The 25,892-nt window shown below is 36.7% G+C and overlaps 1 protein-coding gene and 2 long non-coding RNA genes across 3 annotated transcripts; all 3 read left to right on the plus strand.

Annotated features, from left to right (window-relative positions):
• The first annotated feature begins 1,386 nt into the window (after positions 1 to 1,386).
• LOC121420778 lies at positions 1,387 to 3,785 on the plus strand. The gene is made up of 3 exons (XR_005970832.1): positions 1,387 to 1,543; positions 3,012 to 3,095; positions 3,667 to 3,785. It is a non-coding gene; the product is annotated as an uncharacterized LOC121420778 (long non-coding RNA).
• A 771-nt stretch (positions 3,786 to 4,556) lies between these two features.
• On the plus strand, positions 4,557 to 6,943 carry LOC121419581 (synaptogenesis protein syg-2-like). Its single transcript, XM_041614036.1, has 4 exons — positions 4,557 to 4,644; positions 4,970 to 5,302; positions 5,664 to 6,005; positions 6,297 to 6,943. The coding sequence occupies exons 1-4, from the start codon at positions 4,557 to 4,559 to the stop codon at positions 6,368 to 6,370; spliced, it is 837 nt and encodes a 278-aa protein (XP_041469970.1). The 3' UTR covers positions 6,371 to 6,943.
• A 2,456-nt stretch (positions 6,944 to 9,399) lies between these two features.
• LOC121419998 lies at positions 9,400 to 11,258 on the plus strand. Its single transcript, XR_005970679.1, has 3 exons — positions 9,400 to 9,455; positions 10,244 to 10,576; positions 10,922 to 11,258. It is a non-coding gene; the product is annotated as an uncharacterized LOC121419998 (long non-coding RNA).
• Positions 11,259 to 25,892: the final 14,634 nt, after the last annotated feature.

Consider the following 25,892-nt stretch of genomic DNA (forward strand, 5'->3'; position numbering starts at 1 on the left):
ATCTTATTTCAAATCAACAACTTCAAACTGATGTCGTAGAAGACAACAGCTACACGTCTCGGAAGGTTGTTACTATCACGCCCTCAGCGAGTGATCAAGGAAAGCATATTAGCTGCTTGACTTCTCATCAAACACTCCCGAGTTATCGTCAGTGTAGTGTTTACCTAAATATTAACGGTATGTCAACGCCACCGAAGGAAAAGAAAACAGAGGTCCAATATGTCTCTTCGGTATCTAGTAGGGCCTTAAATCAAAGGGCAACAAAATAATTTCCCTGACCTTTTAATCCACAGTTTGGAGGGAGATTTACTGTTGTTAGATGAGTCTGTGTTTTTCGCAATCTACTAAGGGTTCTTCCATAAAATCTATCCCATGTAGTTCAATTTCTATTGATTGAATTACACATTACACAATGCATATTCAATTTGTTGCATGTTATAAACACAAGCAAATTAAAATTGAAATACACTATACCCTCTTCCATCTTTTTAAAAATTTTCCTTATAAAGTTCTTCCCTCTAGCACGACAATCTTTCAATCTGGAAATGAAAAGGACCACCAGACATCACCAACAGTCATTTACATTCAAGAAGGTTCCTCTGCTTCGATCATTTGTCAAAGTATTGGATCACGACCGGCAGTTGAACTGACATGGAGAATTGACGACCCTGTTATTCCTCCTGGAAGTATTAGTCGGTCGAAGACTCAAAATCCTGTAGACCACAGTCTGTTTGATACCTTTAGTACTTACAAGTTGCATCTGTATAGGAAGTATCAAAGGTTGATTATCTGGTGCTTTGTATATCTGAGTGAAGATTTTATCGAACGACACTTTGTTACAATATCAACGTATGGTAAGTGTATATTTCATCTCTATTATATATACATGTACATGTGTGCGCATGTCTCTGTTGGCATTTTACAGACGTCTCTGGGGGCAGTTAGTGACTGAAACGTTACTAAGCTATATGACAAGGGAGGTGTGTATGTGTGTGTGTGTGTGTGTGTAGTAGTAGTCGTTGATATAACAATTCGATGTATTTTCGTTGTGGCCGATATATTTATGATCTTCTAGAATGGGCGTTTGGGAAAGCAATATATTGTAATTATTTAGGCCGACATGTTTATTTTTTTGCTACATGAAGCTTCATCAAGCAGAGCACCCATGGCCGCTAATGATTTTGATGCTTTAATAGAACATGTCACTTTTTGCATTTCTCTTAACATGCTACAGCACCACCGGATGAGGTCGTTATGACTTTACCTGCTGAATTAAAAGAAGGGATAGAAGGTACCGTGATCTGCAAGGCTGCCAATGGGTACCCAGCTCCTCGCATTTACTGGTACATAGGATCAACAAATATGGCAGGTCATTCATCCCTGAATATTATTGAAAATGATGCAGGTCGATATGATGCTGAGAGCACTTTAACTTTCGTACCAAAGATGTTGGACCATGGGAAACATCTCCTGTGCATGGCAGTTCTACCTACATTATCCACCACTTGGTCTGTGAATGATAGCATGGTTCTAAACGTAACAGGTGCCTAGTTATTCAATATGATTTTCGATGCTTGTACATTATAGGAAGTCCATAGAGTTTTGAACAATTTTAGTATATGTTTATAACTTTTGTGTAATATCTGATTGGTAGATTTTGTTAATATCTGTAGATTATTTATGGACAACAGAAATGTTTCTGGGCCAGCTCAGTTATCGTCTTTTGAATTGATTTTTAACTGAATTTTCTTAATGACATAATCCACCTGTTGTGTCTATAGACTTACTTACATGTAGATAAACTACTTAGCTAACTATCAATTATTTTTCAATAAATTAACTTTACACTGTAGTTAGACCCGATACACCTTCTTGGTTCATCGTCAGTCAACACCAGGCGACATCTTCGACTATCCTCTCTGCCTGAGAACCTATGTACGTCAGAGCTGGACATACAGATATAATGTCGCTAGGTCGATCAGCTTGTATTTTTAAAATTTTATTGTCATATTTCACACATGGATAACAGAATATCAACAAAATACAAACCATTGCCTTTGATAGTAATGCTAAAAGATACAGTGGGCTAAAATAATGAATGACTGTATATGTTTATAACCATCAATGAAAATCTGCAATGAAGGAGACGGGACACACACAAACACAAATTCAGACTAAATTGTTTTGAGAGAGCCAAAGACAAGAAGGCGATATCATGAATCAGATTCGTATATCCAGATCTCTTCATAATGTTCAACAGTTCTTTTCTTTTTTCTCTGCTGGTACCGGAAGCCATCACAGCCAGCGAGTTGTAGAAATTAATTCGTAGGAATAAAACAAATATTTTTTTGTATTAGACAGAATGACTGGTATGCAGTTGCGCTTAGGCAACATAAGGGTAGATGTGACTTTCCCTGATCCAACTTTCAGAGGTCACCAAAATGCAAAAAAAGTGTTTCGATAGAAAATTTGAAGTAAAATGAATGAAATCCTTTCTTCAGGTTATCAAAGTCATCTCATAAGAAGCGCATATGTGTCAAACATTCAAGGAAGGGTTGGTTTATGGTTTGCGCCAGTTGAAGATCGACAAGGCATGTCAGGTAAGATGGCGGTGCGATGATGTCATTGCATAAGGTCATCCCGAAGGGTATGTGTCATGGCAGTTCTCTGGACGCCTTCCCAATCCATTGTATGCTCGGTTAAGCAACCTCGACATCTAACCGGCTATGGGAAAGAGCACACTCTGTCGTCCGAACAAATGCAGCTATATATTTGATATATGAAATATCGTACTTTCATTTTCGACCGCTGACAAACTAAGACATAAAGCCGAACATGCCCTTTTGAAATGTGCTTAACGGCATAGGCTAGCGAAAGTAAGCGAATAAATCTCACCGTCATCATTATTACATCAATGTGATTTAGACACATCGGGAATGTCTTAAAACACAATTTGTCTCACCTACTGCAACTATCTTGAATTTTGATATTGAATGTTTCTTTGTTATCAGGATTATTGGATTGGATACTATCACTCTGATCTCAAATGGCTTATCAAAATTGGTGCTTGTTTGCTCTTCTTGTTTTTGGCAAAGGTACGTCGAATTTGATTAAATTTGAATAAAATTGAATCTATACATATTTGGATTGTAGCCGTTTTTTCTTCTCTTTGTAAAGGTAGGCTGTTAATAAAACAAAGAATATAGAAAGTATGACTTCTTCCGTTACTGTATTATTATTTTCAGTGAGTTTAAGGTCAAAGCAGACTGCTGACCAAAAAAAATGTCTTCCCATTCATGCTTGCCATCAGCAGGATCAGATTTTTTTTCTTTCACTTAATTGCGTTGTTCCCGTCTGTCTCGGAAATCGCTTCCTGGGCATATATCCATCTAAAGACCATGGACTGTGTTACGCATTTAAGGTGCACGAAGGGTGTTATCCTTCGCAAAATGGTACAACCTGCAGCAAAACTTGAACAAGTGCAATTTTGAACCCTTTTTGACATGTTTGAGTAAAAGTAAAAAAAAATCAACGCAAATCTAAAAGGATGCAACTTTTAAACCCTTGAGAGTCTATAATAGATGCCCACCCTGTATAGTACTATGAAGAAGCAATACTTCTGCTATCACTAATAATTGACAATATTGCTACACAATCCATTTACAGGCTCCCCCTCTACCATGTCTACAGCCACGATATCTTTTCAACCAAGACAGTCGCTACCCGTCATAGGACAAGATTTTACGATGGAGTGCACCTATTCCCCTCCTTCGAATGTTCGCACTGTCAAGTGGAAACACGAAGAAACACCAATTGCGTCTGAATCGTGCCCAACTGCAAGTGAATGTACACCCAATATTTCTAGTCCAACAAAGTACAAGTTATTGGCAGATGACCGCAGCACATCCCTTACAATAATCAATTTGAACACCGGTGACAATGGAAGATACACATGCAATGTATTTTACCAACATGGAGAACGTTCAGCGACTGAAATACTGAAAGTACTAACTCCAGGTAAGAACAAAAGGGAGATTTGACAGCATTGGTGACATTTCATTCCACGTAGCTAAGATTTTTGTTTAACCAAGCACGCTATTTTGCGACGCATAACATCATTTTAATGTTAGTAATTTCTAAATCATGACCATGTTCTTACTGAAATTAAAAAAAAAAAACATCCCTACGAAGTAGTTAACCACAATGAGCGTGATGATATAGAATTAAATATCTACGAATGCGTATGCCTAATATTCATCCAGTATTGTGCCATCATTCTTACCCACTGAAAATACATCTTAATGAAATATCTAAATAATTTTACCTAGAGCCCGAGACTTTTCGCTGTTTAAGCAGTAAAAAAAATAAACTTGAATAAGGATTCCGGTGTAAAAATTAAGGGTAATGCCTTTTTTTAGCACGTGTGAAACCAAACTTGAATCATGAACGCTAATCACAATCACGAAGTCCAATTCGACTCCGGAGGGAAGTTCCAGTAAAATTTTACCCAAATTACGGTACGAATCTTCTGTGTGAAAGTTCAAGTGATTCTAAAGATGAATTCAGGATTAACGTGTGAAAAGGCCTACGATCAAACTGCAAAGATTCTATCGACGATGCTTTTTTTCACCAAACATGTGAAAGGTGATTTAATTGTAGATATTTTTAGTTTTACATAACCTCCGTCACCTCCTGCTTTCTGTATCATTTCATATAACGGGCTCTTTCCGACGTGTTATTTGTAAGAAGTTAATTAATATGAATACAGGTTATTCATAATATAAATAATATTATGACTGTTTTATTGTTTTTTATTATTTATTTGTTTATTTAGCCCTTTGAAAAATTTGCATGAGTTCATACTCGCCAACCAAAAAATCATTAAGTGATTAATCATTTAAAAACTGAAATGGTAAAGAGCTATTTGGGATGAGGGTGTTTATTTCTAATGTACTGTGTTTTTCTCCAGTTCCACCCTCACGGGTTTTCATTTCTGACGCCCAATCGGGACGGCAATACTTGAACAACGCCAATATAAGTATAACTGCTGGAGAGTCGTTTAGCATCACATGTGGAGCAAATAGGGCAAGGCCTCCCGCAGTACTGCAATGGCTAGTACCAGAGGACGTGACCGTTGTTCATCAGGATCAATCTGATGTCATTCATTACGGATCTTACATCTCCCGGAAAGCCTTGACGATCACACCCACGAGAGATGACCACGGAAAGATTCTCAGCTGCATTGCATCACACCCGGAAATACAAAGGAGTCTTAGATCCTCATTTCTTCTGAATGTTCATGGTATGTGTCATTCAGGGAATCCTAGATTTTCAGTTCTTGCAAAACACTCAATTCATTCACCATAGCTTAAGCATTGGACAAAATATGCTAACACTTTACGTCGATTTAAGCTCCATTTCAATCTATTTACATGCATATCTACAAAAGGACGAACGAGCTGTTTCCAAGCATCATTCCGCAGTCCACACGATTTTTCTTTATCTATTTTTTATATTGAGATCATCTCTTATTTATTTACACGCAGTATCATTAAGTTACAAAACCGCTTTCCACAAAGGGCCTGTCTGCATATCATACAATGCTTCATTCTTCTTTCTAGTACTTTCTCTTACGATTCTTCTCTTGTTTGCCATGCATACAGTTCTTCCTTCCAGTGTGCTGCTCTTTCTAACTGGAGGTAACCAGTCACTCTCAACAGTCCTACACGTTCAAGAAGATTCACCGACTTCAATCACTTGTAAAAGTATTGGGTCATTCCCAGCAACTGAACTATCATTATGGTTAGTTGGTGACTTTGGCAGGACTCCGATCCACGCAAATGTGTCAAGTAATAGGAGCGTTTTAGACGACACTTTGTTTGACACTGAAAGTACCATTACCATTAGACCAGATGCCACGAACAATGGAATGCACATTGTATGTTTCTCGAATATGGACGATGTTTTCTTTGTTAAAGTACTGACAGTTAGACTATTTGTTTACGGTGAGTTGTTTCCTTCAATATCTTTAAAACCTAGAGTCAATATTGTTAACTGATAAAAGATCATCAATGAAAATTCATCTCGAATAGCCTAACCAAACATGAAAAGAACTAAAAGATAGCTACTCATGTGTTTTTTTTTCAATAAATAAAATCATTTTTGCTGTTAGTGATGGTTTAAAATTATTTCGTTTGATTCCCAATATACTGTCCGGGCTATGTATAATATAAAAGAAGCTTAATTCTACAGCTGAAGTTTGACTATGACCAATAGCTTTTTATGTTTGTCTGAAGGTCTACCAGACAATGTCGTAATGATTGTCCGTGACTCCGTGGTGATATGCTCGAAGGCTCTGAGACCAACATAACATGTACAGCTCTTAATGGATACCCCGCTCCTCACATCCACTGGTATATCGGGTCAAGGAACGTCACAGGCAATTCATCTGTGAAGACATCCATTAATAGTGCTGATCGATATGATGCTGAAAGCACTCTGACCATCATTACAAATAGGTTTGACCACGGCAAACGTCTTCTCTGTCAGGCAACTCAACCTACTTCATCCACTTTGTGTTCCGTGAATAACACAAAGGTTTTGCAAATATAATTTCAACCTTAGATCAGGACGATGACTGTAATGAAAACCGAAAATCACCAGATTATTCAGTTATAAAAAAATGAACAATGAAGAAAAATATACATAAATATTGACAACGGAATTCAAATGAATTTCCGCAGTTCCACTTGACAATGCTCTATTTCGATAATTAAAGCAAGGTTTATCATGGCCGTACCCATATTTTTTTCCCGGGGGGGGGGGGGTCAAAACGCATGAAATTTCTTAGGAATGTTTCTCAAAGTAATTATTTTATGTTCGCACAGAAAGTGATGATGCTGTTATAATCTTGAATATTGTTCCAACCATACACGTGACTTCATATTGTTAACTGAGTACCCCAAGTACTCCAGTTAAAAATTGTGATGAGGATTAACACTTCCGTAAATAATTGATCCTCTATGCACTAGGCAGACGATTTAACTAGATATTTATTAATCCATGTCTAACATTTAATGACCAGTATATCAATGGTGACAATACAGTTGTTGCATCTTTATTTCAACAGTGGTCTATGCATATGGCATATGATGTATATACATGTATTTTTTCTCATGTTGTTGGATTGATTTAGCAAAAATATAAACAAAAGGGATAAAACCTGTTTCATAGTTTTGTTCTGTCTGATGTTGTGGATGGGCAGGGTTGACAAGAATGATTCAAGTAATTCCTGCTATGAATAGATTGCGTGGGAACGTGTTCATGGTAATAAAAAACCCCGCCAAGTACCATTTCAAAATACACATAGAAAAAAGTGAACACTCTTGTTAACAACCTCAACGATGATTTTGCTACATTTAACTAAAGGTTAGTGAAGAATAGATTGGCGGTGCATATAGACACACGCAATTTTGGTTGATTGGGGTATACCCGATGTTTTCTTAGGACCAAATGTAATCAAAAGAGTAACTTAAATGAAATAACAAGAAATCATGACTATACATTGACAGGTGCAATACACGTAAACGTGGATGTCAGAGAAGTGAAAGCTGCAGATTACCAACGCATGCATTAAATTGGTATCAGCCTCTAGACGGAGCTGCGATGACGCCAGTAAATAAGGTCTTTATTAAGTTAATGACATGTGATGTAATAAGTAATTTCAAAGTTGTGTGTATGTGTAGGGGGGTTATCTGCAGTTTATGTAATTCATTTAAATGAAATCCTAATAAAAACATGTTGAAAAAAAGTTATGGCATGGAGTGGCTAGGTTGTAAATTGATAATTTGTTGTGTATTATTTGAGTGCCGATTAACGGCAGTGGCATGCTAAGAGTTAGCGGTGTCGATTAGGATCAATAGGGTGAACTTTACACACAATAAATGTGTTCAGGAACACTTTCACTGAGTTACCTCTGATTGTGTTCGTTTGGGCACATGTGTCGTTACGGTTCTCTGGACGCCATCCCACTCCATTGTTTGATGTAAGTAGGTTATGCAAACTTCAACCTCAAATCGGATAAGAGAAAGAGCACACTCTCTCGCCAGATCATTGAAATGCCGCCATACACTTAATATATCTAATATACATAACATCGTACTTTCATTTTCAACCGTTGACAACTTAAGACATCATGTCGTTTTTTCGTAATGTGCTTTAACGGCATGGATGATTGAAAGTAATCGAACAAATTTCATTGTCATCACTATTGCTTCACTGTGTTCGGGACACATCGTGGATGTCTTCTAGAAACGAAATTTGTCTCACCTACTGTAACTGTCTTACATTTTGATAATGAATGTTATCTTGTTACCAGGATTATTGAATTGGATGCTATCCCTCTGATCTGAAATGGCATGCTATATTTGGTGCTTGTTTTCTCTTCTCTTCTTTGGTAATGGTAAGTCGAGTAAGATTAATATCCATGCATGTTGGCTCGTAGCATTTCTCTTTGTAGTTAATATAGGCTATGAATAAAATAAACAATATTACAATAGAACTTCGTCCGCTATTCTGTAAGATGATTTTAAGTGAGGTTATACGGCCCACTACATTCAGATGTCTGCAAATGGTTGTTTTCTCATTAAAAAAATCTTCCATTTTTAATTCCGCTATTTGTCTCTGTATGAGCCTATGCATCTGATGATGACGTTTAAATTGCATAAAATACAGGAACATAAGGTCACAAAAGGTGCAAGCAGCAAAGAGTGCAATGTACATGATAATTCATATAAACTTTGTTTAAGAGAGACCAATTGTAAATCCTTTTTTATTTGCGCTCACGATTTATCATCTAGAGCTGACTACGTTTTTTTCTGTATAAAGATGTAAAATATCTGAAGAAAGAAATCTTCAGCAAAACTAGAAAAGGTGCAAATTTGTTCCCCTTTGAGTCAAATACCAGTACGAATCTTGAAGAACGCAACCTTGCACATATTGATATTCTAAACCAGGTGCAATCTTGTAAAGTACTATGGATAAGCAATACATTTATTATCACAATAATGAAAGAAAAGATCCTACCCAATCCATTTGCAGGCTCCCCCTCTGCCTTGTCTTCAGCAACGATTTCTTTCCGACCAAGGCAGACCCTGCCCGTCAAAGGAGAAGATTTTACGATGACGTGCATCTATTCGCCTCCTTCAAATTATCGTGCAGTATATTGGAGACACAAGGGCATCCAGGTAGCTTATGAATTGTGCAGTTCTATGATGAGTAGCTGTACAACTTCTGTTCCTAATCCTACAAAGTACACGTTATCATTGGGAGATGACCGCAGCACATCCCTTACAATAATCAATTTGACCACTGGTGACAATGGGAGATACACATGCGATGTTTTAACCTAGATGGGCAACGTTCAGCGAATGAACAATTGGAAGCACTAAATCCAGGTACTAACGAAGGTTAAAAACCATATTTTTCATAACCAAATAAAAATAAGTTTCGAGATCAAATTCCTCCACTCTTTCAGGATTGTTCTGATAATACGTTTCTCAACAATGTAGATTTTAGTGTATTTCTACGCTTATCCAGTCTATTACTTCAGGGATCCCATCCTCATCTCGCCTGTGTAATTTCATACAATTGCCATGTTACTTATCTGCTTGTTATAATAAGGTTATACACACATTTAAATTATTGGTAACGTTGGCTATACATACCTGATGAGAGGTTGGTTTATTTATGAAACTTTACAGATTGCCAATCCTGAAATGGACAGATACACCACTCTATTTTGACGTAGAAGTAAACTTCACTCTCTTTGATACATATGGCAAATAAAATATGAACAAGACAGAAATCGAAAATTGCAGTGTTTACACAATGCCAATAACATTCTTCAATAGTACGCATCGTTTGTGATGAGGGCAATTTAGGAGGCAATTCCAGTAGCATTACTATTACCCATGTCAAGGACAACGCCAGAGCAATGTAGTCGTAGGTATCTACTATATACTAAGTATAGCTATTGGGATCTATTCATTGAGCTGTTAGATGTCCCTATTATCAAAGAAAATTCATAAAGTTATATTTTGCGAATAACCCGCGGAAGAAGCTATGTGGGGTTGCAAGAAAACCAATCAATGATATTGATAAATGAAGCATAAGAATAGGCAGTAAGAAGAACTGTTACACTCGGATTTTAATCCTGAAAAAAATGCCACTTTTTCCCTTCCAGTTCCACCAGCAAGGGTATTTGTGTCTGACACGCAATCGGGCTGGCAGTACTTGAACTACGCTAACATAAGTATAACTGCTGGAGATCCGTACAACATCACATGTGGGGCAAATAGGGCTAGGCCTCCTGCAGTTCTGCAATGGCTAATACCAGAGGATGTGCCCGTTGTTAATCACGATCAGTCTGATGACATTCAAGACGGATATTACATCTCTCGTAAAAATTTGACAATCACACCCACCAGAAACGATCACGGAAAGATCATCAGCTGCATCGTATCACACCAAGATCTACAAAGGACTATTAAATACTTAGTTACTCTGAATGTTCGTGGTATGTATTTTTCATGGGTAAGCTTTCATACATATACATGACGTTGTTATTACTAGATTTTTAGTACTTGCTTTTTTTGTAATACACTGTTAATCCAAAATAGTCTGAATATGCTGACACTTTGCGTCGAACCAGGTGCTTCTAAGCACTATTTAGCAGTTCAGGGATAATGAGTACGTTAATTGACTAATCATATCGTCTTCTGATCTTTTTTATTTGCATGGTATCATGACGTTTCTAAACTGCTTTCCAAAAAGGGCCTGTCTCATATCATACAATATTTCTTTCCATTTCATTTTCTCACTCTTTCTCTCACCCTTCTTTTCTAATTTGCCATGGATACAGTTCTACCAACCAGTGTGCTCCTCTTTCTAACTGGAGGTAACCAGTCACTATCAACAATCCTATACGTTCAAGAAGATTCACCGACTTCAATCACTTGTAAAAGCATCGGGTAATTCCCAGCAACTGAGCTATCATTTTGGTTAGTTGGCGACCTTGACAGGACTTGGATCCATGCAAATGTATCAAGAAGTATGAGTGTTTTAGACGACACTTTATTTGACACCGAAAGTACCATAACCATAATGCCAGATGTCACAAATCATGGAATGCACATTCTGTGTTCCTTCGATATAGACGATGCCTTATTTGTTAAAGTGGTCGCAGTTAGACTAATTGTTTACGGTGAGTTGTTATCCCATAATTATTTTAGATACTAGTAATAATATTGGAAAAATAGAACTGATAAAATAGTATGATCATTCAATAAAAATTCATGTAGTATAATTTGACAAACTTAACGAGAATATTGCAAGGTAGTTGTTTACTCCGATGCCCTAATGGAACGAATGATCATCAATGTTGTTATTGATGATTTAACATTAATTCATTCGATTCCCCAATAAACTGTCCGGTTTCTGTTAAAAACCATGCTTATTTCTTTAGCTGAAAGATTAATTTTCAAAAATGTTTTTTGTTTCTATGAAGGGCTACAAGACGAAGTACTAATGAATGTCCAAGGTGATATGCTCGATGGAAGAGAGACTAACATAACCTGTACAGCTCGTAATGGATACCTGGCTCCTTTCATCCACTGGTACATCGGATCAAGAAATATTACGAATAGCTCATCACTTAAGATCTTGGTCAACAGCGCTGATCGATATGATGCTGTAAGCACTCTGATCTTCTCACCAAGTTTAGGAGGCCATTTGCCATGTTGGCAGTAATGACAGATCATTTTTGGCAGTTTATTTAGGAATTACAGAGACGGATGAATGAAACAAATATCAAGAACGTAATTTAAATGGAATATAACAGTTCCAATGAGCTATGCCTTATCGCCATTCTTAAGGCACGGTTTATCATGGCTGTAAAGGATATTTTTTTTCCAGGGAGGGGGGCAAGACGTATACATTTTTTCGAAAAATAAACTTGAAAGAGGGAATGAGGCAACCTGTCTCCGGAATGTTTGACATTTTAGAGTGAAAATGATGAATTTCGTGCACAGTTTTGGTGAAGTTAAAAAAAATATGTCATTAAGAAAATATAGGTTTTCTAAATTTCTGAGGGGGGGGGGCTGCTTTCACTTCTGCGTACAGTTCTGAATATAGTAAACATAATCGCCATCGTTACACAGTGTGACTTAATTTCATATTGAAGGGGTACTTTGATAAAAATTGTTTGAAAAGTCAAAAGTTTTTACCGATTATTCATTTATTGTTTCGTAGTTTTGAACAATAACGTTAATAACGACGTAAAGAGATACTTTTAGGCTCCTCCCTCTAGGTTGGAACATTTTACAGAAAAAAATGTCTGACATGCAAAACTAAAATAGATTCAAACGGCTTATAGTGTCTTTTGTACATGTGTAGACAAAACCTTTAACTTTCAACGTATCATTATTTCAATTATTTGATTTTTCAGGTTGTGTATCCAATTTCTCAACAATGTTGATCAATGCATTTTTTCTATTCGCACAGAAACTAATCATGCTGGTAAAATCTTTAAAATTTCTTTCCAATCAAACATGATAATTGATGCTGTTTAGTCAGTACCCTTTTCAATTTATAGGAAGTATAATACTTCTATGAATTATTCACCATCCATGCGGTGAACCTTATGCTTCTTATCAGAAATTCTATGTTAAATATTAAACGTCGGGTCTGTACCCAGGGTCAGCATATCAGTGTTTATAATACAATTGTACTCTCTTTATTTCAATAGTTGTATATGTTTATGTTCATGTCATGTGATATTACTCCTTTTGTTTCTCATATTGCTAGATTGATGATTACCCCCCCCCCCCCGAAAAAAGGGGGAAAAGAGAATATTAAAAGCACATTTCCCCATTTTTAGTAGGATGTGGTGCATTAGCAAGATTATGAATAACTCAAGCACTATGATGCAAATGCGGGGAAATGTGATAATGTGTTCATAGAAATAACGAAACGTTGTAATTACCGTTATAAAATGTAAAAAAAAAGTGAACTCTCTTTTTAACAATCTAAATGATGATCTTTATAAAGTTTAGAAACTGTTATCGAAGAATAGACTGCCGTTAAACATAAAAAACCGAGGCATCAAATTGTTTAAAAAGGATGGAAGTACCTAATGTTTTAACTGGTCCTAATGTAATCAAGAGTAACTCAAATGAAATACCTAGGAATTGTGATCATATTCTTCGGTACTGGAGCAAGCATAGAGAGAGAGAGAAAAAAAAAACTCACTGAAATGGTACCAACTCAAATTAATCCGACCATTCATAACTAAACCACAGCGCTGATATTTTATAAGAGTTTGATACAAAGCATGTTTGATTAGTGTGATGTACTTGGGGAAACTTAGAAAAAAAACCCACAAAGCTGCAAAATAGATTCCTTGGTTTTATTTTAGATGTGGAATGGATGTATAGACCAAGGAGAACCTGTAAATTTGAACCTATATGTAATGAACTAGAAGTTAAAGGGATAAAATCGTTTCGAGGTGTAGCAATGATGAACTTTGAACTTTGGAAGCGGATTTTTGCCAAGTCTAGGGTCACAAAGGTAAATTATGATTTCACACAAGCCAGCTTTAGGAGTGTTGATTTTGTAAATAGGTTTGTCGGCGAAAATGGGTGATCATGCCACATTGTTAAGATAAACGTTATATATTTTACGTCACATTCTCATAGCTTTCTTCTTTAGAGGATATTAGGAAAAAATGTAAGCGGAGTTGTCAGAGATGCGCCAGCTGCAGATCAACAACGCATGTTGATGTTGTTGTTGAATATGATGGCGCTCTTCAATCTCTCCAGATTATACGCGCCAGTCGTTCCCGTGTATAATCAGGATTAATTAGATTCGGGTCATTCATCCTAAGTTTATCAAACATGATGCGCCTCTCCTTTACATATTTTGAACAAAATAAAATATAATGTTCAATAGTCTCAAATACATTGCACACCTCACAGAGGCCTGAAGAGTGCTGTTTAATTTGAAACATAAAATAGTTTAATTTGCACTTACATATCATGATTTCATGAAGGAGGCATTCCTCTTTCCGAGAAAAACCTTTTCTATAAGCCTGCTTAAAGACATTATCATGAATAGCATATAAAAATCTACCATTTCTAGACGCTTTCCAATCTAAATTACGTATGGACTGCATTACATCATACACGTATATGTTAGGTTCACATAGGGTGGATTCAGCAAAATGTGAAATCTACACGTACATGTATATAATCAATATAACAATTTGTGTATGATATAATTGAAAGCGCCCGAATGTAAAGCAGCTCTTAGATTATTTATCAATTGTTTTCTTTGTATAAAGGTAAACCCCCCCCCAAAAAAAATGCAAAGCAAACTCATTAGCCTATAAGATGGAGGCGCGACATGACGTTAATGTATAAGTTCTTAAGTTACAAGTGGTGCCATAAGTCATTTCGAAGTTTGGTTGATTAGCATTACTTTAAGTCACAATGTCTCAGATTGGTTGTAGCTGTATAAGTGTTTTTTGTATTATTTGTGCAGATTGGCTACAGTGTCATATTCAAAGTTAACGGTGTTGATTAGGATCAATATGAATTTTAAACGAAAATAAATGCTTTCGGAACAGGTTTTCTGAAGTATCTCGGATTTATTGTGTATTGGAGCCCATCCCTAAAAGAGTATGTGTCGTGACATTTGTCTGCACGCAATCCTCAAAGCTCAACCTCAAATATAATAGGGAAAAGAGCACACTCTGTCGCTAGATCATTGAAATGCAGCAATACAGTTAATATAATCTATAGACATAACGTCGTTCTTTCATTTTCGACCACTGACAAATTAAGTCGTACTGTTATAATGTGTTTAACGGCATGGACGACTGAAAGTAGTCGAACAAATTGTCATCATATGTGTTTGGTACACGTCGATGATGTCTCCTAAAAAACGAAATTTGTATCGCAAACTGCAACTCTCTTATAGTTTGATATTGAATGTTACTTTATTACTAGGCTTTTAGATTTGGTCAGTATCACCCTGATCTCAAATGGCGTACCATAATTGGTGCTTGTTTGCTTTTGTCTTCCTTGGTAATGGTAAGTCGAATTTAAAAGATTTAAATACATACATATTGGCCTGTAGCATTTCTCTTTGTAGTAGATAAAGGCTATGAATAAAATTAACAATATTACACGAGGAAGTCATCCAGTATCTTGGAAGATCATTTGACGTGAGGTTATGGCCCAATACTGTCTGTAAGAATTCATTTTCCCATCATAAAAAACTCTCTTTTATTCCTAATTGCATTGTTTGATTTCGTCTTAGAATGCGTATAATAGGCCTATGCATCTATAAATTACGTATGAACTGCATTACATCATACAAATATATGTTAGGTTCACAAAGGGTGGATTCAGCAAAATGTGAAATGTACACGTACATGTATATAATCAATATAACAATTTGTGTATGATATAATTGAAAGCGCCCGAATGTAAACCAGCTCTTAGATTATTTATCGATTGGTTTCTTTGTATAAAGGTAAAAAAAAAATGATTAAACAAATCTGCAGCAGAACTCGAAAAAAGTGCAAGTGTGCATCCTTTTGGGTTAAATATCATGAAGGGTGCCACTTTGCACCTCTTGATACTCTAAAATTGATACCCGTCTTGGAAAATATACTATGAATTAGCAATCCGTCTGTTATTACCAATAATTGAAAATATTCCTACTCAATCAATTTACAGGATACCGCTCTACCATGTCTACAGCCATGATTTCTTTTCAACCAAGGCAGACCCTACCCGTCAAAGGAGAAGATTTTACGATGACGTGTACCTATTCGCATCCTTCGAATGATCGTACAGTACATTGGAGACACAATGGTATCCAGGTTGCTTATGAATCGTGCACTTTTGCGAGTAGCTGTACATCTGAAATTCCCAATCTTACAAAATACAAGTTAATGGGAGATAGCCGCAGCACATCGCTCACAATAATCAATTTGACTACTGGTGACAATGGGAGATACACATGCGATGTTTTTAACCTAGATGGACAACGTTCAGCGAATGAAATACTGGAAGTAATAAATCCAGGTAAAGAATATGGGGAGTGTAAAGCATACATGTATGAGCGACATTCAATACAGTCTGACTTAGATTTGGCTAATAACAAAAAAACACAACCGACAATGTCAATGAACGATCCTACTATAAAATATAATTTATACTCAAAAGTTAGACAATCAACAAGCTAGACACTTAATAATTAATATTGTGATTTACTTTTGTTTATTGGTAAATCACCTACCACTCTGAAACACTGAAAAACAAATCTATTACAGTACTCGTCAAAGTAAAGTCATAAGATGATATACAAATGCGATTTCTACCAACATCTCTGAATATTTTATATTTCCTTGCGAATTTCAGAAATATCAAAATCAAAGTCCCGCATTCTTTCAAAATCCTTCTTACGAGACATTCATCACCGTGCATTATTTTACTGTATGTCTATGCAGACAATTTATTGCAACCGTCAACCCACCATCCCCATCTTACGACTGTCATTTCAGACATGGACATGGCCCTGTCTCCTATTTGCTAGCTATAAGACGTTTATTTCTACACAAATAAATGTCTATGATTGTTACTCATTCCTGTTGAATAGTATGTCTTTTAATGAAAAAAAAAATCAGATTAGCCATACCTTAAATAACAAGACACACGACTATTCTGAAATAGAAATAAACTTCACTCAGTATGATAACATTATTACTGTCTCTGGAAAAAAAAAGTTTAACACATTGAAAAATAAAACTGAAAAAAAAAAATGCAATTGATAGTCTCCAAAAGTACATACAATCACTATGAAGTCCAGTCAAGAGGGAATTCTTGTGGCTTTACCTCTGTCCATGCCATTGACAGTGCCAGTGCAATCCAGTACATCTAGTAGTTCTTCACAATCTACTTGAGATAGCAATTGGGATCTATGTGTTGAACTGTTCGACCTCCCTTAACTCAAAACAAAGTGTTAAGCAGCTATCAATATGTTATACCAAATTTTATAAGAACGTCATGAAGATTGCAAAAATAAAACAGTCAATTATATTAATAATCGAAGTCTTGTTTGTCCGTCCATGCGGAGAGGGCCATCAAATCATCCTGGGGCTTAATCATTAGCTTGATGGGTCTGCAGATGGCTAGTCAGGCCAATCTGTGCCCTAAATAGTCTCTGACAGTGTGGACAGGGAATATTGGCTGTTGCTACAGTGGCTACGGCCACTACGGTCCTATTGGACTCACATGCTTCAGCACCATTATGTGCTGTTCGCCATGCTCCTCTGTCTTGGGCTTTCTGTTCCAATGTAATTCTGCGTGATAAATGATAATAAGCATTAAATATACATTTGAAAGCGTCATTCCAGCATCGTAAGCGATAAATGCTCTTAATGCCGAGCTACAGACTTATCAACTGTTGTTAAACAAACCTATCACTTTGCATAAAACTGTTTGAAGCATTCTCACCACCGATTTCTAGCAGACCACGCCCAGCCATAGCAACGACAGTGTAGAAATGTAGTCGCGCTATAGGGCACACATAAGTATTACAGACCCCCATTCACTCACGTGTTATATCATAGCTCATCAAAAAATCATTAAAAATCAATCCTTGATAGATTTTGCTTTAATTCACTGACATTAGTCACAATTAACAGTACATTAAGACTCGATATGTTAATCAGGTACTTGCCCAGCTCAATCAAAAGTTGAATGGCCTGAAATAAGACTAGCCATAATTTCTGCCGGTTCATTGCCAGAAAAACCAGAACTGCATTGTGGGTAATAATAATTAGAATGAAATACAAAAATGCAGTCTAGCCACCCGAAACGCCTTGATAATGAAAGAATATGAACATAGCATTATCTCTATCGTTTTTCTTTTGGTATACAAACATTTGATCTAATTTTAATGAATTGTTTTAATCAATAAAGTCATGTGATCTTTACTTACGCCTGTCCGACATGCTTTGCGCGCAGATGAATTACTCTCGTGTGCCCTATACGATCGTGATGCGAGGGGAAATGGCGACCTCTTGGACCATACATGCTGTAGATATTACTCATTAATGTTGAATAGCACACGAAACCGAATCAGGAGTTGAAAAGGAAACCAGTAGAACTCGTTTGACACTATACCAGCGATTTTTCCCCTGAGTGTATAGGAAGAGGGAGTATCCTGCAGGTTTGACTTTATTAGAGTATATTTGCCTTTGTTGGAGTTTTAAGTCGTTCTAAAAGCAAGTCTCCGTACAGTCAGATTCGATATGATGACAAGCGCCTTTGAACATGCTGCGGTTGTTCTTGTTCTAACCATCTTCAGTTGTGGTAGGTTTACGTTGGTATATCTGTATTTGACCCATTTTCCGTTAACAATTAAACGAGCACCGTATCAAAAGGTTCACTGTGTGTATATTATAAGTACTTTTATATGACAATATTATTTTGCAACACATCTTTATGTGCTCATATTCAATATGTAAAGCGACTTACCTGACATATTTTGAAGAACAGAATCCTTCGATTTTGTAAGAGGGTGACCAAAGGACAAAAATATTCCCGGTCATGGATTCTGGTGATTTTTACACACCCCATCCTTCTGAATAGAAACACGCGGCCTCAATTAATCAGTGTATAATTCATTAAAACATTTATAAAACAAATAAATAGTGAAATTAATTGATAAGTGATTAGAAAAAAGGAAAATAAAATGATTGAATGAGCAGTGATATTGACAAAGGAATGATCTATAATGAAACCCCTTACAAACTCACTGAAAATGAATATATTGTCATATCATTAATTTGGGAGAAATCACACCAACTGAAATATCTTAATTTCCAAAATATTGTCTTTCAATCTCGCAGAAACAGAAGGGTTTGGTGTGTTGATCAACAGAGGCAAGTATCTTCCAGTGATTGGCGAGGATTTTACATTGGTCTGCACGTACACACTACATGCCAGAAATAAGGAGATCACGTGGCAGAAGGATGGTGAATCACTCGCAACATGTGATTGTAGGGAAGATCGGTCCTGTAGATTTACTGTTCTAGACCAATGGAAATTCAGCTTGGTGGCAGACGACTCCAGTGCTAATCTTACGATAAAACAACTGGTTGGTGATGATGGCGGGCATTACAGATGTGCTGTTCACCAAACTGCCTTTCCCCACAATACAGCATCAAGGAGCATGTTCGTAAGACCATTACTACCAGGTGCAGTAATTGTTTAAGATATAATGATCAAAGACAAGTCAATCCAATTTCAACAATGAAAGTTTGAACTAAAAATACATTACAATATTTCATCACGGCTATATTAAGAAAAAAAAACATGCAGATTATTGAAGTACGTGAAACGCGATCAAGAAACAAACTAATAAACAAAGCTAAACTAATTCATCAGCACATAACCGTAACAATTATGACAAAAAATGGAAAAAAACATAAAAACATTTCGTTCACTATTTATTTTGTGTATATACATCGTCGATCTCACTAGTTACTGGTAATCAATTACACTTCTTTAGGAGAGAAATACTTTTTATTTACAATAATAGGAATATGTTTTATTCAATGTAACATACTCCAAGAATAGATAATGAATAAAACATTTGACGCAGAAATAAAATCGTAGATCGTAGCCCATGATGTGACCCCCCGCAAAAAAAAAAAATAATTCAAAGTTCTTGTTTCTGAAACAGTTGTTGAAAAGACGTGTGTTCATGGGCATCCGGATTGTGAAGCTCATCTTTCTAAGAAATCAATAAACACACACACCCCACACACATTGAACCTATTTAAATTGTGCATAATTGAGTATAGCTGTAATAATATACCCCTCATGAATTTTCTATCTTCTTTCACAGCTCCGCCTTTAATAATAATTGTTACCGATAGATCAAGCCGTCTCTGCTCCGATAACACCACTGGAACGATAATGGCCGGGGAGCCAAATGTCCTAACATGTACAGCATCGGAAGCAAGGCCTCCTGCAGTCCTTAACTGGATTGTACCAGATCATCTTACTTCCAACCATCAAGATCAGACTGATGTCGTTAAAGGCAACAGCTACACGTCTCGGAAGGTTGTTACCATCACGCCCTCTGCGAGTGATCAAGGAAAGCATATCAGCTGCTTTGCGTCACATCAAATACTCCAGACTGATCGTCAGTGTATTGTTAACCTAAATGTTCACGGTATGTTAACAAAATTGATGAAAATGAAAAAAATAAGTGATTTTCCTGACATCTTCCTCAGATTAGTAATTATATTATGATGTTTAGATAAGTCTTTATTTATTGTAAACCACAAAATGTTCTCCCATAAAATCTAACCCATATTACCTCTCCGTCACTACACAAGACATAAAATGGTATTTGTTTTAAGCCAAAACTCTTTCAAATTGACATACAGTATATCGAAAATTCTTCCTTCTTTTCTTCACCCTTCCTATAAAGTTCTTCCGTCCAGCACGACAATCTTTCAATCTGGAAATGACAAGGACACCAAGACATCACCAACAGTTATTTACGTTCAAGAAGGTTCTTCGGCTTCAATCACCTGTCAAAGTATTGGATCACGACCGGCAGTTGAACTGACATGGAGAATTGACGACCCTGATATTCCTCCTGAAAATGAAAGTCTGTCGAAGACTAAAAATCCTGTAGACGACAGTCTGTTTGATACCTTTAGTACTTACAAGTTGCATCTGTATAAGAAGTATCAAGGGTTGATTCTCTGGTGCTTTGTATATCTGGGTGAAGATTTTGTCGAACGACAGCTTGTTACAATATCAACATATGGTAAGTGTATATTTCTTTATGCACATATGTATGTCTCTGTTGGCATTTTACAGACGTGTCAGGGGCAGTTACTAAAAAGTTGCTAAGCCGTATAACCAGGGAGGTGTGTGTGGTATTCGTCGATATAACAATTGGATGTCTTTTCGTTGTGGTTGATCTTCTAGAATGATTATGATCTTGTAGAATTGGCGTTTTGGAAAGCAATACATTGTAATTATTTAGGCCGACATGTTTTTTTTTCTAAATGAAGCTTCATCAAGAAGATTACCCATGTCCGCTAATGATTTTGATGCGTTAATAGAACATGTCACTTTTTGAATTTCTCTTAACATGCTACAGCACCACCGGATGAGGTCGTTATGACTTTCCCTTCTGAATTAAAAGAAGGGATAAACGTCACCGTGATCTGCAGGGCTGTCAATGGGTACCCAGCTCCTCACATTTACTGGTACATAGGATCAACAAATATGACAGGTCATTCATCCCTGAATATTAGTGAAAATGGGGCAGGTCGATATGATACTGAGAGTACTTTGACATTCGTACCAAAGAGGTTCGACTATGGGAAACATCTCCTGTGCCTGGCAGTTCTACCTACATTATCCGCAACTTGGTCTGTGAATGATAGCATGGTTTTAAACATACCAGGTGCCTAGTTGTTCAATATCATATCAATGTCATTTGCGATGTTTTCCAATTATATTTTTGAAGTAAGGAACTCCATAGAGTTTTGCAGAATGTTATGATATGTCTGTAACATTTGTGTAAGTCTCTGTGTTTCTGGACCAGTTGAGATATCGTCTTTTTGATGAATTCGTAATTGACTTTTATTAATGAAATAAATATAATCGTCATGTTGTATCTATAGACCTATTAAAATAAACTACTTTGCTACCTATTGATTATTCTTAGATTATTTAATTTCAAACTGCAGTTAGACCCCATTCACCTTCTTGGTTCATCGTCAATCAACACCGGACAACATCTATGTCTATCCTCTCTGCCTGGAAACCTAGATGCACCAGAACTGGACATGCGGAAACAATGTCAGCAGGTCGAATCAGATTTTATTGTAATATTTCACAAAATAAATAACATAATGTAAACACAATACAAAACATTGCATTTAATGATTATGATACAGAAGGGAGTGTCTTAAAATAATGAATGACTGTATATGCTTATAACAATAACTGAGTAGTGAAATGTAAATGAACTTTCATAAAAAGCAGAGCTTGTGAAAATATTTTGAAATCAGCAATGAATGAGACACTGACACACACATACAATAATTCAGACTACATTGTTTTGAGAGAGCCAAAGATAAGAAGGCAATAGCATGAATCAGATTCACCAAAAAAAGCTCGATGGGAGCCATCTTACCTTGTATACCCTCTACTTCTAGTGGATTAAAGAACGGATCACACCACGATATATTGACGGTATTTGTATTTACAATATACCGTGCGTTCATTACTATGTGGAAGTATTTATGAAATATTATACCTGGCTATACATTTTACATTTTAAAGAGTGAAATTCATCATTTTGAAGCAAATTGAATCAAAAGGCAAGTGGAAACATAGTATAGACATGGCGGGATCTAAACAAATCATCAAAGAAACTTTACCCCAGTAACATATAAGTCATATAGGCGAGATAGTATATTTGATTATGATGATATTCATAACAAATGAAAGTAACCTTACTGAGCATTGTAACCTGAAACCTGGCGATCAGTCATGGGAATCATTTTTTAACGTTTCACCATACACTAAGAACAGTGCAATCATTCAAAGAAATCAGGCCAGCGATCAGTCAATAAGCTTTCCGCTCAGAGGCAATGATGAACTAAACAATGAACATTTTTTTTTGTCGCCATCATAGCCTTTACAAGCTAAGCAGAAGAGCAACAAAGGAGACACGGATTGAGGAATTATAGTCACGTTCCGATCCCTAATACTTCACAATGATCCTTGCCTGAATGATATATATATATATATATATATATATATATATACTCATACCTTTAAACGTCTGCTACCGGCGGTTTCACGCCCGGACTTGAGGCGATCTTCATATATATGCTCTGCTTTATAGCATTGAGCACTTTGCACAGTCATCGGCATCTTCACATTTATGGATATATATATGAGTTTCTCCACGTGCACGTGACTACGTGCATACAACCAGTCAGCGCAGTGCAAGAAAAAATTCTCTTTCCCCGATTGTGACACGACAGAAAATTCCTCCAAATCCGACTTCAAAACGATATCACTTGTTGACAAGACGTCTATTTCACCAAATACTTTGGTACTCTGTTTTGCGATGGTTCTTGTTCTTTTCAAATCCGTTAGGCTGATGACATTGATATTGTACTGCTTGGGGTGATTGGCGTGGATCATCCCATTTCTGTCAACATCAACGTTCTGGCAATTATTACCAGCAAAGCTGTCATCCTTTGGACAGGTAGACATACACTGGCGTATTTAATCACTGATGCATTTATAAAACTGGTTAATGAAAAAAAAATGCTATTGACAACGAATTTCAAATGAATTTTAACAATTTTAACAATTCCATTGGACAATGCTTCATCCAGGTGGCCACCCGGTTTCCACTATTCATATACTACCACGTCAGCGATGTGGTATACATGCTCCGATCTTCATCGATGATTAATTAGTGATTCCTGTGATGATATTTGTAGCATACATGGCGTTACTGTCCTCCAACACGAACACCTCATCATCACTGATAAATCCACGAATTCCCGGTTTCTCGACGACCGACGGAATATGGCTTGACTTGACAAGTTCCCATTTACCGATGTACCCATCAATTCTACCATAGTATTCTACAAGTTCTTCCTCTGCAATCTTCACTCTCTTAATCTCACGATATATGCTGTTAAGGATGTTGCCAGCGTCTTGATACACATTCAAAATGTTTCATCAGAAAATGTTAGTACCTAGGGAGTTTGATTCAATTTATTATTATATTCACCAATCTCTTATCCCGTTTGGTAATTTGTATGACAGTATATTGAATATTCTTCAATGTATAAATTTCATGCATAATTCGGTTAGTAATCTCCTTGATCCTTTTAGAAATGATTTCGCTAATTGTCATCACATCTGAAAAGGTGAATTTCTTCTCGGTTTTCGATGATTCTCTCTCGCTTTGCTGTTTAAAACCTTCCATACGTCGACACGTTCTTTCCTATTTCCTCTTGTAGTAGAGATTACCGGCTCCTCTTCATCGATGATTACTTTGATCATTCTGCTCTCTTTGTTCCGTGCTCTCTTTAACTTTTCTTCGGAAGCAACCTAAAAGTTATCGTTGACTGCCAGGAGATGCTTACTTATCGAGGCCTCGGCGGACGCGATCGTAGATTCAACGTTTTTTTTAAGACTGCGCTTCTGCTCTCTTGTGCTGCTTCTCACCCAAATTGTTCCTGCAGTCGGAGGTTGCATCCTGGATATTCTTTACCCTACATGTTTTCTTGTGATTTCATGTAGAGCATAGACTGAAAAAAAAATTATTGTTGTCTGCAGTAACTTCTGATTGGTTTATAATCTATATCGCATATCCAAATCTCAACTTGATGTTCCCGAGTTCTTTTCTCTCTTCTCTGCTGGAAGCCATGACAATCAGGAAGTTGTAGAAACTTCGGTTGTTAAATTCGGTAGGAATGAAACAAAAAATATATTGTTTCAGATTAGACAGACTGACTGGTATGCAGTTGCGCTTATCTAATATACAGATAGATGTGATCTCCCCTGGTCCGATTTTAGGGGGTTCACAACATGCAAAAAAGAAATCAAAATAAAAAGATATTTCGGAAAAAACCGAATTAAAATGAATGAAATCCTTTTTAAAGTCTATCAGATCAATCTCATAAGAATGCATGTGTCAAAGATTCAAACAATGGTTGGTTTTATGGTTTGCGTCAGTTGAAGATCAACAAGGCATGTAATGCAAAGCCCTAACCCTATGGCGGTGCGATGATATCATTGCCTAAGGTCATCCCGAAGAGTATGTGTAGTGACAGTTCTCTGGACGCCTTCCCAATCCATTGTATGCTCGGTTAAGCAACCTCGAGATCAAACCGGCTGTGAGAAAGAGCACACTCTGTCGTCCGAACAAATGCAGCTATATATTTGATATATGAAATATCGCACTTTCATTTTCGACCGCTGACAACCTAAGACATTAAGTCGTACATGTACTTTTAAAATGTGCTTAACGGCATAAGCTAGCGAAAGTGAATGAAAAAATCTCACCGTCATCATTATTACATCAATGTATTTGAGACACATCGGAAATGTCTTAAAAAACAATTTATCTCACCTACTGCAACTATCTTGATATTGAATGCTTCTTTGTTACCAGGATTATTGGATTGGATACTATAACTCTGATATCAAATGGCGTACCATATTTGGTGCCTATTTGCTCTTCTTGTTTTTGGGAAAGGTATGTCGAATTTGATTAAATTTAAATAAAATTGAATCTATGCGTATTGGCTGTATGATTATTTTCAGTGTCTCGAAATCCGCTTCCTGGGCATGTATCAATCCAAAGACCATGGACTGTGTTACGCATTTAAGGTGCACGAAGGGTGTTATCCTTCGCAAAATGGTGCAACCTGTAGCAAAACTCGAACAAGTGCACGTTTGAACCTTTTGTCACGTTTGAGTCAAATATGAACGCGAATCTTGAAGGGTGCAATTTGCAGCTCTTCATACTAGTCTAAAATAGATGACGGTCTTGTAAAGTAATATGGATTAGCAATACGTCTATCATTACCAATCATTGACAATAATACTACCCAATCCATTTACAGGCTCCCGCTCTACCATGTCTACAGCCATGATTTATTTTCAACCAAGGCAGACCCTACCCGTCAAAGGAGAAGATTTTACAATGGAGTGCATCTATTGGCCCCCTTCGAATCTTCGCACTGTCAA

This window comes from Lytechinus variegatus, chromosome 8 (genome assembly GCF_018143015.1).
Source record: "Lytechinus variegatus isolate NC3 chromosome 8, Lvar_3.0, whole genome shotgun sequence".
Lineage (NCBI taxonomy): Eukaryota > Metazoa > Echinodermata > Echinoidea > Temnopleuroida > Toxopneustidae > Lytechinus > Lytechinus variegatus.